The sequence below is a fragment of the Bacillus rossius genome, chromosome 1, assembly GCF_032445375.1.
Source record: "Bacillus rossius redtenbacheri isolate Brsri chromosome 1, Brsri_v3, whole genome shotgun sequence".
NCBI classification, from domain to species: Eukaryota; Metazoa; Arthropoda; class Insecta; order Phasmatodea; family Bacillidae; genus Bacillus; species Bacillus rossius.
Window position 1 is genome coordinate 315,071,792 of NC_086330.1, and position 14,928 is coordinate 315,086,719.

Below are 14,928 nucleotides of genomic sequence, written 5' to 3' on the forward strand. Positions count from 1 at the left end.
TGTCATCTCGTAGTAGTGAATAAGTAAATTGGCGGTGGTGATCCCTATTCACAACTAGAAGAAGAGAAAGGGTCTTGATTTAGTAATGATGTGAATACACTGAATTTAGCGTTGTTCTGTGTGCTTGACCACTGCAAATATTATTTAAATTGTTCAACTTTAAATATATAATTGATTCGAATAATCCTGCATTTGCCACCAGTCTGTCTTAACAACGCCACAAAATAAAAGATACTCGTTGTGTGACTGATAAAGAACTGATAGAATCAGATGTATTTCGAGAAAAAAATAGAGGTTAATATATTTCTCAAAATACTACAGCGGTCTCCCTATTTTAAAATAAATATTTTTAACAGAATGCAACTATTTTCACGCGAGACATGAACGTGCTCGAGTATACCAAACTACATTTTTTCATTGTTCTAGTCACTGGCAGGAAGAGCTGTCCCCATCGATCAAAATAAACCAAAAAAAGAAGTGTAGCAATCATTAACAATCAATAGAGAAGTGTTTCAATTATTAACAATCAAGAGAGAACTTTTATAAAAAGTTAACAATCAAGAGAGAAATTGTTGAAAGCATTAAAACAATTTGTTGAAGGTTATCAAGCACTTATTTTTAAGTTTTGCATCAATTACTAGGGGGAAACTGCTGCAGTCTAGTAAGCAGACACTTTTTTTTTTTGAAAAAGCACTGCCCCGAAAAATAAACACTGGTCATAATCAATTATAGAATACAGTTTGGTATTCCCGCGGATGTCTGCAAAAGAAACCATTGCCTTATTTTTCCGGGCCATTCAGGATGTGTTTACTTTCACACAGTATGGCTGTGATAAATAGCCGGCTATACAGGATTTTAAAATGTTTATAGACTCAGTAAGATATCATGAATAATTACTGACCATAATCATCATAGTTGCCAAAAGGAGCATTGTGCATAGTGATATATGGCAGACACGATGGACACTTCTCAACATCCCAATACTCTCAACAAACCATAAAGCCCTACTGCTCCCCCTCATGGATGCCTCTTTAGCTGTGTTATCAGCTTGATGTGGCAATGTCCTCCATGTATGGTCAGGCAGGCGCTGTAGACTAGGAACATTTAGACCTGTCCATGAAGATTATAACTGATATGTCTTTAATCTTGAAGTAAAATCATGTTTATCACGATGCCTGTTTATTTGACATTTTCACATGAAATTAAGATAATCGACACACATATTCAGCAGCCCAGATGCACAAGTTCTTGTAATAAGCCAGTACCTGGAGAGCTTTCGGACACACCTGGCACGATGTCCAATGAGGCATGGATGCAGGACATGACCTACCCAACCACAAGACAAAGCTGATTCAACTGTTGTATCACACCAAGTTCAGTTCGGTCACCCTGATGCGCCTGGTAACTCTACCTGCCCAAGACAACTCCACTCAGACAGTACCTGGTCTGGTGGAATTGCTATCTCTACATATGCCACTTTATCGAATAGTAGCAAGATGCACTATCACTGCATCCATGTCAGGCTTGTATTGGGAGGTAAGTGACAGTTAGGTTCACTCCCAGCATGTGGTGTTAACCAATGCCATCACGATACAGAACTTACTTACTAAAACCTTAGAATGAAAGTCTCACATCAAGGATCAGCCCTTAATAGTCCCAACCTCCAATATCACACATTTTCCGAAGCCTATGTCCTCCATAAAATATCCCAGAGCAACCCCGACTTTCATGTACTATACCAGCACAAAATGTTTAAGGCCTGGTTTTTACCCCAAAGCAAGGCTTCTAAAGCACTTAAAAATCTCACGACATCACATGTAAATGACCTGAGGTAAACCGCAGAGTTATCGCCGGCTCAAAATACTGAAGGCCAAAGAGCAACCAGCCATCTAAGGCTCGGTTCAGAACACAGTATGAATTTAAAACTTCAACATGGCTAGGATTGCAGCCCTCATTTTTCCAAGTCTAAATAGTCTTTTCACAGCAATTAAAATAGTCAGAACCCCTCGCCCGAGATTCCCATCACTATTGCCCACTGATGGGACTTAAAAGGTAGAAACTTCTTCATGATCTGGAGGAGATCAATGCACATGGCATGCCAGGCATAGCCCTACTTTGTGAAAAACAGGGGTGGCTCTTGAAGCAAGAGAGTTACCAATTGGTGAGTGAGGCTTTATGGTGTCATCATGACCCGTTATGGACAGTAACTTCCACCTGTGGATGCCATAGTTTTGGGGGAAGGAGGGGGGGGTCATATCTGAGTCAGAAGTAAGCCAAAGGTGTTTTGCCTTAATGTTGGGTATACTGACTTCCCTCTTACAACAAAAGAAAAAAATGTTCGGCAAGAGTTCCTCGTGATAAAGACATAATAATATATTTGATAATTACGCAGTATGTGTTACCACCAGGCTAGAACCCACAAATTCGTAGATGGCAAAATGATTATTGATTGTTGTGTATGTAAGATGTCGATACCAGAAAATAATCGCGAAATTTTTCGGTAACTAGTTATAACTCAGCAGTCGCATTTTTATCTGTACAGTGTAGTAAGCCTAATAAATAAGCTTCTTTCTCCGATTAGGTAATAAGATACAGTATCTAAACAAAAACTTTCTGTGGACATAAATAAATACTGTCGTCAAGAACAGAGTCCATTCGACGATGCAGTGATTAACAATTCTGTTATTTTTGTCAGTAGGTGCGGATAGAATCTATCAGTTTGATGGTAGAGCTTTGAAAGTGACTTCTAATGTAAAAAAAAAAAGCATCATTCTTGTTCTCGCAGTGACAAGCAGGGGATTATGGATGCTCGCAGATTCGGCTGTGCCTCAAACAGTTGGAAATCAATGAGTACTATGGACATTAACACTATCTAGATGTAGTGACAATCAGTAAAAACTGGGCTTCATGCAGCTGAAAGATCAGTAGTGTGTACAGTGACACTCTCTGAATCAATGGCAAGCAGGTGTGCCTTATTGACTGCAGTTGGTACTGGACTTCATGCAGCTGAAATTTCGGGAATATGGAGGATAACACCTTCTTAACACAGCGACGAGCAGGTGTGTCTTGCTTGCAGGGGTGGCTGGGCTTCAAACAGGCAGCAGTCTAGAAGTATGGACACCGACGACACCCTCTTGACACAATGACGAGCTGGTGTGTCTTGCTTGCAGGGGTGACTAGACTTCAAACAGGCAGCAGCAGTAGTAGCAGAGTATGGACACTTACACCCTCTTGACACAATGACGAGCTGGTGTGTCTTGCTTGCAGGGGTGGCTGGGCTTCAAACAGGCAGCAGCAGTAGTAGCAGAGTATGGACACTTACACCCTCTTGACACAATGACGAGCTGGTGTGTCTTGCTTGCAGGGGTGGCTGGGCTTCAAACAGGCAGCAGCAGTAGTAGCAGAGTATGGACACTTACACCCTCTTGACACAATGACGAGCTGGTGTGTCTTGCTTGCAGGGGTGGCTGGGCTTCAAACAGGCAGCAGCAGTAGTAGCAGAGTATGGACACTTACACCCTCTTGACACAATGACGAGCTGGTGTGTCTTGCTTGCAGGGGTGACTAGACTTCAAACAGGCAGCAGCAGTAGTAGCAGAGTATGGACACTTACACCCTCTTGACACAATGACGAGCTGGTGTGTCTTGCTTGCAGGGGTGGCTAGACTTCAAACAGGCAGCAGCAGTAGTAGCAGAGTATGGACACCGACACCCTCTTGACACAATGATGAGCTGGTGTGTCTTGCTTGCAGGGGTGGCTGGGCTTCAAACAGGCAGCAGCAGTAGTAGCAGAGTATGGACACCGACACCCTCTTGACACAATGACGAGCTGGTGTGTCTTGCTTGCAGGGGTGACTAGACTTCAAACAGGCAGCAGCAGTAGTAGCAGAGTATGGACACCGACACCCTCTTGACACAATGATGAGCTGGTGTGTCTTGTTGATCGCAGGTGCGGCTAGGCTTCGAGCAGCTGGTGGACCAGGGACTTCTGCCCGACACGGGCCACTCTGTGCCGCTGGCCGAGTTGGTGTTCTGCGCGGGCTTCTTCTTCGTGTACCTGGTGGAGGAGCTGGTCCACGCGGTGATGGACCGGCGCGCGCACTCTGGCCCCGAGGAGGGCGACGAGGCTGTGCTGCACCGCACCATGAGCCTGAGGCGCTGCTCGCGACACCAGCACGACCACGGTCCGCCGCCGGGCACCATCATCCCGCGAGTCAGCCTCGCGACACACAAGGGCGGTGACGAGGCACTCGAGAACGTGCTATCCAGCGGAGGTCAGTGCTTTCTGAGAGAACTCTGGCGTTTATAATATTGTCAAACAAACATGTAATGAACTTGGATTAGCGCCTTGAGGTACTCATAGTTGGGGATTTCCATGAGCCAACCACAGTTTAGCTAAATGGGTTGAGGATGTTGAGTGGTAATGATGCTGGAATGGGTTGCATCAGTTTCTCGTTGTAGCTTTTTTTTCTCCGAGTCACAATGAAATGGCATATTCATTTTACAATGCATTAGGAGACCACGCCGAATCATTCGGGGAGTATATGCTGGTCCCAAAGGGGCATGTAATAAGTTTGCTCTTTGTGGAGAGATATTCACTGTCAAACAAACAACTTGGAACATTTATAAGTCAAAACTTATTCTGAAGACAATTTTGTCGACCCAATAAAAGAGTTGGTTCAGCATACATATCGTCCACTAAACTAAGAAAGCTTATTATTGCACATGTTCTTTTCTAAAGGAATGACAATTTGTTTTCTTATCAACACAATATGACTTTTATACTATGTCCACTTACTCGAATGAACTATTTGTGATCGATGTGAGATGGGTTGTTGTCGACGGAGAGCCCTGAGGGCGGGTGATGTCGCGGGCGCGCAGGTAGCACGGGCAGCAGCATCTCCGCCAGCACGCAGGGCCTGCTCAACAACTCGTCTAGTCTGTCGACCATCCTGGTGACGGACGCGTCGGCGCCGCCGCCAGCCAAGTCCTCGCCGCTGGACGCTGGCGCCCAGATGACCGGCGGCCGCAAGCCGCACCGGCACTCGCGAGGCCACAACCACCACCACCACCACCACCACTACCCTTCGCCCTCCGAAAACGACGCCGACCCCGCCAAGCCCAGAGACCAGGTACCCGCCTCTGCCGAGCTGTGCTGTAAGACTCACTGTGACATTGCACAAACATTGCCTTCATGCAATCAAGAAATAATGTTCATTTGGAACATTCAGTGTTTTATGGATAGAAGCAAACTGCAATCACGTGAATGGCTAGAATTTAATGTAAATAACTTTTTTTTAAAAAATATGTACCCAATGTGTGATTCAAATTCACACTGCTGCCACAATCCTGGCAAGCCAAATTGCTAGTAAAACATTTTCAAGACAAGAACTTGAGAGAATTTTTTTTCCAGTCTAAAACATTATAAATAATTATGGAAATTCATTATGTAGTTAAATGAAAATTATTCAAAAAATCATATAGTTAACTGCAAACATTGTAGATTACATTATTTTTTCCATCCACTGTTTTAAAGTAAATTAGAACTGTACATTTAAGCCATTCATAAGCAAAAAAAAAAAAAGATTTGGCATGATGTTAAATTACGATCTCCAGCAGAATAAAATGAAAAACAAAAAAAAAACACTCAAATGGCACATAAATTACACTTATAAAGTCTATCTAACAAGTCTATTAGTCATTTTGACATTTTAAAAACACAGTGTTTACATACCAAAAATAAATTAAATTATAAAGCTAACCTCTTAAGACTGTGCTTTATTAGGTGAACCTTCTTTGCTAAGGAGGGTAACAATATTCGAGGGTTACGAAAATTCCGATCGCATGAGGGGAAATAGCTAGGTATGTGGTGGTGAAACCGGGAGAGGAGGGGAATAATTAAGTACATGGTTGGGGTACCGATAGAGGAGACGGCAGGGAAAGGTAGAAAAACCGCAGCATACTTGCGCTCTTACACTCTCGCGCTTTTGCGCTCTCACGCACTTGCGCGCTTGCGCACTTTCATGTGCGCGGTTGTTTCTTGGGGTGGACGCCGCGCTATCCCCACTCCGAGGCCGTTGGCGCGGTCGCTGATCGCTGGAGCAGCCTTGAGCGGGCTCCACGTGGTGGCGTGCGGCTCAGGTTGAACCCTGCCATGCTGCAGGGATAGGCGGGTCGCGGTGGTAGGGACCCGCCTGCGCCTGACACCAGCCGACTTGCTGGCATCTAGTAAGGGAGTATTGGGACAGAGGCCAAGGGCAACACAACGGGGGTTGAGCTTATTGTTGTGCACCGCGCCACATGCCATATTCGAAATAAAATATTGTTTGTTTCATGAATGTATGATTAATAATTTAATTACTTGTATAAATAAATATTGTTAAATAGTGTTACGTGAGTATTGTTTTGGCTATGTAACTAATGTGTGAATATTTTCACGCTTTAGTTTGACATGGGTAATTATTTTTCACGAATTATTATTTGATTAACTAATTCACACACTGTATTATAGTTACGAGCCCCGGAGTGTGTAAATATGTTAGGTTCAAATAAGAGGCGTGAATATTTCTCGATCGGAGTGTAGCTGTGGGTGACTGTGGCTCAACAAAGTAGCATTGAGCTAGGTCCTATTCGAATGCTTGGTTGTCACTTTCAAATGCCTGATACCTACCTCAGACTACACACGTCCATTTATACAATTAGTTACGCTGCATAAACTACCTTATCATCGGCAAGCTTCAAGTTTAAGAATGATTTAAAATCAACTCTGCATGGCAGGGTTTTAATGTATGCAAAAAAAATTAGTACTTTTTTAATTTAAAAAAAAAACTACAATTTATTTATTCATGTGGTAATGAGTTATTTCATTAGAGATGATACCCCCATCCTTACTATTCTCAATTATTGTCTCGTCTATTAAAACATGTTAGATACTTATGTACTAATTTATCTCTATCTATAACTAATAAGCAAGATGTTTAATTTGTGTCGCGCGTGGACTCCACGCACACATCTTATCTTTACATTTTCAATCACAATATTCGCATAAAAATAACGATACTTATAAATTTGATTGAACAAATAAATAACTCTTTTCCAAGTGAATAAATAAATTGAACATTCTTGAAATAACAAAAAAAAAAAAAATTGTAGCATCATTCGTTTGCCGTTACGAAAGTTGAGAAGTAGATAAACACAAGCAGCGTTACGAGAATTCCGTTGCATCACTGCTGCTTCATACATAACTCTCCCCTGTCGTCTCCTCTTCCGGCGGTTTCAACAACTAGCATACAGCATGTTACACTACTTACCTACATATATACCCTTTTTTTGCCGCCTTCCCATTCGACCGCTAGTGCATGCGTTGGAGTGGCGTCGCCGTTGACGCACCCCCATTCCTCTACCGGTTTCCCACCACCACGTACCTAACTATTCCCCTCGTGCGATCGGAACTTTTACGTAATCGTAGTTTCTCTTCAACAGTATTTAATTTATATTCCTGCAACATCGCGTTTAAACAAACCATTGTTTCATGTCATGCACACGACAATATTTAATAAATAATTTTTTTTGGAATTGTATTTTAAAAATTAACTTTTCCAGAAAGTACAGTGTTGTTCTCGCTGATGTGCAGCGGGAAGCCTACAACTCACGTAGTTTCGGTTCCCTGCAAGAATTTCCGAAGATTTCCGACGTTTTTTCGTTTTGGTATTAACGCCACTTCAGCCGCTATAATCAGAAGCTCAAAGCATGTTGTGACTGACCTAACCTAACCTAACCCTTGGATTTTTTTTTTATTTCAATTTTTGAGAGAAATCCGAAGTTGCACGAACGTGGTAGGGAACCGAAACTACGTGAGTTGCAGGCTACCGGACGTGCAGCACGTGGTGGTTGTAAATGAGGTGTAGAGACGGTAGCCTACAACTCACGTAGTTTCGGTTCCCTACCACGTTTGTGCAACTTCGGATTTCTCTCAAAAATTGAAATTAAAAAAAAAATTCGAAGGGTTAGGTTATGTTAGGTCAGTCACAACATGCTTGAACTTCTGATTTTAGCGGCTGAAGTGGCGTTAATACCAAAACGCAAGACTTGGGAAATGTTCGGAAATTCTCGCAGGGAACCGAAACTACGCGAGTTGTGGGCTTCCCGTGTAGAGAGGGGAGGTTGACGCGGGGACCGGGCGCGCTGCGCAGGGTACTGCGGCCACCGTGGCGCAGTCTCTGCGCGGGCTGCTCGCCGTGCTGGCGCTCTCCTTCCACGCCGTGTTCGAGGGCCTGGCCGTCGGCCTGGAGACGAACGTCACCAACGTGTGGTACCTGTTCGCGGCCGTCGCCAGCCACAAGCTGGTGATCGCCTTCTGCGTGGGCGCCGAGCTGGTGACGGCGCGCACCCGCCGCGGCCTGCTGCTCGCCTACCTGGCCACCTTCGCGGCCGTCACGCCGCTCGGCGTGGGCGCCGGCATCTTGCTGCAAGGTAGGTACCTCCTCGCCGTGTCCCGCGCTCGCAGCTGTAGCTGTTCACTAACAGTAGCACAGCGCTGGTACCGAGCGCGTCTTCGTGTCGGACCCTGAGGGGCGTTAGCCACTCCCGACTCAGAATTTTACTTTTTTTTTTGACGTGAATACGTCTTTAAAATTGCTTCCATGGTGGGAGGCAATTCAAAAAAAACAAACCAATGACAGAAAAATCGGGGGATACAGTTTAGTGTTGCAGCTGCGTGTCTATCATTTATCCATCCAAAAATTAATTGCACCACTGGATAGCTAAAGGATCGAAGAATTCGTTACGCTGAGTGAGGACTGTGTTGCATCGCGCCCGGTGGAGGGCCGCCATTTTGAGGTCATTTTGCTGCGTTTCGAGATTTCCATTTAGTATAACTTTTGATTCAGTGAAGCTAAGACGTTCATTTTAAGTTTCAATCGTCAGCTCTCGTCAAAATATGTCGATTGCATATATAAAACATTAGTGTAAAATAGTAACAGTGAATGTATATGGTGTTAAAATAAAAATATGTAATCACAAATATATAATGTTGGCCTATACGTGTCAAAAAGCCAAATCCAAATGCAGAGATTGTATACGGTCGGAAAGGGCTTCCCAAAAGCAATCGAATGATACCAATAAAACACCACATGACCGAGTGAAGGAGTGCCAGGAAAGTAAAAGAATCAATGCGGCCGAGCGGATCATCTGCAGCTGGGGCGGTTGAAATTATGCTAGTGGATGATGATTTCTTAGTGTTCAAACATGATTATAACATACATGAAATAGCGTAGGTGATATTTTGTACAGAAAATAGTAGGTTTTACGTATATGTATTTACTTACAACACACGGCCGTGTCCATGAGACAGCCACACCCCATTTTTTTAATGTTATATTTATATATTCGGTGAAAAATTCTTGCATTGGAAAAAAATTGATTTTAAAAAAAAATTTTTGGACGTACGCCATTTCTGGTTCTCACTGCATGTCACAAGAAAGAGGAGTCCGCAATCAGCCCGATGCGGGATGTGCTGACTGCAGTGCGAGAGCTGGAGGCGGTTGCGTGTGCGCAGGCGGAGGCGGCGGCGGCGGGGGCGGCGGGGGCGGCGCGGCGGCGGTGGTGCTGCAGGGCATGGCCGGCGGCACGCTCATGTACGTGGTGTTCTTCGAGGTGCTGCAGCGGGAGCGTGCCAACACGCAGTCGGGCGTGGCGCAGCTGGCGGCCATCGCCGCGGGCTTCCTCACCATGTTCGGCCTGCAGATCCTCAGTGAGTGCTCTCGCCTGCCCCGTTCCTTCTCTTTCAGCTGCCCGGCGGCATGTCTGCAGCCAATATACAGAGACCTGCAAAATTCGCGGTTTCGATGGCCTTCAGGATAAACTGCACATACCCCTCCTGTACACTCGGGCAACTAACGCAAGTTCATTGGCTGCCGACTTGTAAGTCGTCTAAGCTGGTTTGTCTGTGATTCGATCCTTCTTTGGTTGAGGGTTTGTAACTGGTTGAGATTCGTCCAGATGAACAGTAAGCCAATAGCAAAATTATCTAAGATGTATGTTTGAATTCTAGCCTATCGCCGAATGAATCCGCGAATTTCGCAGGTCTCTACCAATATAGCATCTTCTGCAGCCAAGCCTCGATGTGTTTACTGTTTTGTCCTTGTGAGAGTTGTGTTGTTTTTGGTCGGCGAAGTCACGCAACCGCCTCTTCCCTGCGTGATGGACGTAGTCGCCTAGCCTCGTTTTCAGTCGTCGCCATGTGAGATCACGCTGATCGGTGGATCACAAATCTGACGTTTTAATGAACGTAGTTGAGAAGATTTTCCACTTTCTGTGGTCCGGGACGTGCCGTTTCAGAACTTTATTCGGACAGTTATTAAATGAGTATTTTGACCACAGACGGTAGGTGTGCTTCGGCGAAACTTGGTGTGCTTCGTTTGTCGCACGAGAACAATGTCGTTCTTGCACTGCGCAGCCAGTTTAAGGCAACTTCAGGATTCAAACAGCATTTTTACGTCTTTTTTTTTTTAAGTAAAGTAACTCAATGTGAATAAATTTCAAGTTCGGTTCAGTTCGGCCAAGAGCCCAATTTACACAAATACGGATGTCGCGCCTATATTTAACCTTTTAATTCATAAAAATTAATATAATAAATAATAAAGTTAAAATATTAAATGTTAATACAACTAAGTATAATTTCATAACCATCGTTAACCTACATTTACTATACTTTGCAGGTCTGTAGAAATATTCTCAAAATTTTTTAGCTTGGAATCAATTTTTTTTGTTCAGTAATTTAACAGTTTTCTTGCTGAGTACCTAAAGATTTTTTTTGTAAATTGTTTTTCATTGGTATTTGTAACCTTTTGTGTAGTTTTAAACAAACAAAAATATATAAACAGGATGTAGGGATCCTTTGTTTATAATGAATAAACTTTGTGTAATATCACGTTTGTATTATGTAAACTATTTTGGCTTTCGAGGTTTCGCTCTGCATTTGCAGCAGGCATCTTCAGGGTCGAGAATAAACTGAAAGTTGAGAGGTGGTATAGCTCTAGTTATACATTTTGTTCGAAAATTGCGGGGCATAAATTTAATTTGTCAGGGAATGGCGAAAAACAAACAATTGTTGTTAAAGGAACGTATGTCCGGTCACAGGCGCGAACTGTCGCGCGCATATTGTAAATCGCAGAGCACATTAGAGTTCTTCAAATGCAATTGTAACCTTATCTCTGGTTTAGAGTGTAGTGAATGGTTGCTTGTGGTACGTTTACACGTTTGACTTCGGGCGACAGTGTTGACTACCAGTGAGTACGATGCTGCAATTGCAGATTTGGCGAACAGTAATTACAATGCAGAGATATCATTCGCGAGATGACCGATATTTTGATGGTGTAGGGAGAAAAAAATGGCGACAGGGGCAGTTACAAAGATTTTTTTTCAGGCGTATGGCCGAGTAGGAAAACCTTCGTTCGTCTAACAGGAACTGCTTGAACTGTGAGTTTCGTACCATGAAGAGTCATGTACGTCAGACTGATAGATTTGGTGAGTTTGGCCGTATCACTGGCGCTACTTTCTCGTTATACCGTTCAGTGACTTGCCTGTTGCATTGATACAGCCGGTCGGGTTTACCTTTGCCGGAACGATATGGCTCCTTTATCGCATCTTTGCTTAAGACGAACTTAGCAAACGTGGACCAGATTTTATATGTGTACTTTTGTTTTAGAAGAGCTGATGATAAAGTAATAAGAAATGTTTACTACTTATGTCTGTGGCATCCAGGCATCTGATTGTTCCCGCGGATAGTTTGAACGTAATTTCGCTGCGATCACGCTTCCTCTCTGCCAGTGGAGTCGTGCCTGGATGCGCGCGAAGTTAAAATTCTTCGCGCTCCTGTTAGTGCCTGTAACATTGCAGTGTTTCGTTTCCGGACATTTGTTCCTTAACGATAATTGATTATTTTTAATTCCCTGCCACGCCCTACAATTTCTAAACACACTGTATATACTTGCCAAAGGTATTCTTCGGGTAGTCAGTCAAGAAGAGGACTCCTCCTGTTTTGATCATCGGGTCACGCTTTGAGATTCCAGCACTACAGTTGAACGAACTTCAAAGGAGATACACTTGTCCCTTCTTACATCACACTGCGTTCCCTCTCATTTTCGTCAGTGATAAACATTTCACAAGCAGCTCGAAGGACGCACGAGCTCAGAGAAACATATTTACCCTCTACTTGCGAAAGATGAATGTACCTGTGAACTAGACCTTACGTCTCTGGATTCCAATTGCTGTCGAGAGAAGGCGCGCGTATGTTCCTGTTCGCAGCGACTGGGAGGGAAGTTAATTGGAACCCCCACGGTCTATTCCGAGCTTTGTAACCGTACCGCTGGCGCTAACTGCTCGTTATACCGTTCAGTGACTCGCCTGTTGTGGAAACATGCGCGGATACAGCCGGTCGGGTTTTCCTTTGCCCGTAGCGATATGGCTCCTTCACGGCATCTTTGCTTAAGACGAACTTAGCAAACGTGCACCAGATTTTGCATGTATTTTTTTTATAGAAGAGCTGATGAAAAAGTAATAACTAATGTTTATATTTATGTCTGTGGCATACAGGAAAATTCCTAAGTTATCTATTAAAACTATTTCGGAGGTTACAAGCTGCACACACCGTAGGTGATAACATAGAATATGGTACTTTTTTGATATTTTATGCTAAATATGTTTATACTTTCTTAAATAGCCTACATATTTGTTAGTAGTAGATTTTTTTATATTCGGGAACACTGAAAGTCCAAAATATTTTAGTGCGTTCACAATGCCCTACACTTTTAATTAAATAATAATCTTTATTTACTCGAAAACTCTCACTTGTGTTTTCTGCTACAGCTCATTAAATAAAAAGCGTTCTGAAGATAACTGTAAACAAATATTAAAAATGACAAACATATTTTAATTTTGCAAATTTATATCCCAAAATTTGTAAGTAAGACGCTCAACGCTTAACACCACCGGAGGTAGAGTGATTAGAGCCCCGAGTGTTTTGCGGTGTCATTTGGTAACAAAGAAGACTTGAAGCACTTGCAGATCTGCGTCACGTCGACGACTGGGAAACTGCTCCTAACCTATGGGATTCTAAAAATGCTTGGCTATATATAGATAAATTGAGGTTAATTGGGAGTGAAATGAATCCATGAAATACAGATCTAAGCTGTCATATGTGTAGAACATTACAATTAATGGCAACAATAATCTTTTTCAAAAGTCACATTCCACGCAAAAAGAACTTACATCGTGGCTTGTAACTATGCCAAGTATTCAAAACATTAAAATAGAATATGAAAAGAGGTTTGTAATTGCATTCCTGTCACATAAACTGTTATTATATAAACATAACATTAATACTATATTAAGAAAATTTTTATTCAAATTAAGTATCTTGTAAATGGCTTAGTTATATGTAGTATAAATCAACACTGCAATATTACTTATAACTTTAAATCAAGGAGCTACACTAAAAACATTAAATTCGTTAAAAAATTTAATTTCTTGTTCACATTTGAGGACAAGTTTTAGTATTAACAGTAAATAATGTTACGAGGATACTATAGGTGAGGCAACGAGGCAGGCCAGTCGGCCCAGTGCGCCGGCCAGCAGAGGGTCCAGGGGAGACCACACCTCCCGGACAGGTAGCGCCCAGCCCTCTGCGGTAATCCGATTAGGAGTGGTGCCTCTCGCCCTGTCCCTCGAGGGTTCGGCACGTTTCCAGAACCATGTTTGTGTGAAGTGGCGAAACTAGGACTCCACTGTTCTCGAAGCTTCGAGTATTAAGTCTGGTGTTCTGATGACACGACACTTTTGAGGGCTTCGAGACCTTTCCAGGTCTAATAAGCGATCATATTTGTTCACGGAAAATACCCTCCTCTATGCATACATCATACTTTGATCCACGTTTATGTATCTTGTATAAATTAATATATCTTACCTCCCATTAGACTGATGTAAGGTATGCCCGCGCTAGCGGTTGTTCCCATTTAATTGGCGGCCGTCTGCAAGATAATCCATTGCCCTGTTCGGCCGGGCCGGACAGAACGTATTAACTTCCGCACTGGATTACTGTGATTTGAGTGCCGACAGTTCGCATGCAAATAAAATAAACAAAATCAATCACGAGTAAAAGACAATGCTACAATGTTTTAACAAACAGCTGATCTCAAAATAATTTCGTAAAAAAATATATAGCCATACGTATGAAGGGCCCCTGTGCATACTTGTCTTTAAAGGCCCTATCACACGATGGAAGTTTCATTGGAAGGTCTTCCATGGGAGCAGGAATGTATGGTTCTGTGGAAGAACTAGCAGAGCGCTGGCCGTTTTCATGGGAGTTTTTGTGATCGGTAGTGTTAGAATTTCCGTGGAAGGTTTCGTAGAAGGTGGATAAATACTCAAAAAGATTTAAGTGCTAGTGTACTCCTAGTGTTGAATGTGGTAATTTATTTTGTAGGTATTAAGGTTTTCTTGATTGATTTGAAACGCTATGAACATGTGGTCTGTTGAAGCAGTTACAGTAGGATTATGCGACAATTATGAGAGACATCCATGTTTATAGAACACAAGAAAAGGTATTAACTATCATAACAAAATAAAAATTTACGAAAAACACTGGTTACCAATTACCCAGGATCTTCGTACATTTCCTCATATCTTAACGAGTTACCGCGAATTGATTTTTATTACTTGGAAGATGACGTCACAAGAATAATCTTGGAGCTATAATAAAGCCTACAAAAACTTTTTGAGTCTAAAATTATAACACTCTTCTTACTTTCGCATACATGTTTACCCTGTTTATAACAGAGCACTGAATATGGATGTTGAAATATCACCTACATTCTATAAAGGTACAGTTATCTGAGACTACAGATAATCCTTAGGTTGTAGGTAGTGTAT

The 14,928-nt window shown here is 42.7% G+C and overlaps 1 protein-coding gene across 1 annotated transcript in view; it reads left to right on the forward strand.

Moving 5' to 3' along the window:
• The window catches only part of LOC134527929 (uncharacterized), a 227,044-nt gene that overhangs the window by 42,762 nt on the left and 169,354 nt on the right, over positions 1 to 14,928 (forward strand). The window contains exons 2-5 of the mRNA XM_063360972.1: positions 3,950 to 4,274; positions 4,882 to 5,132; positions 8,193 to 8,472; positions 9,563 to 9,751. Of these exons, the coding sequence (XP_063217042.1) occupies positions 3,950 to 4,274; positions 4,882 to 5,132; positions 8,193 to 8,472; positions 9,563 to 9,751 (1,045 nt within the window). The remainder of the gene's footprint in view (positions 1 to 3,949; positions 4,275 to 4,881; positions 5,133 to 8,192; positions 8,473 to 9,562; positions 9,752 to 14,928) is intronic.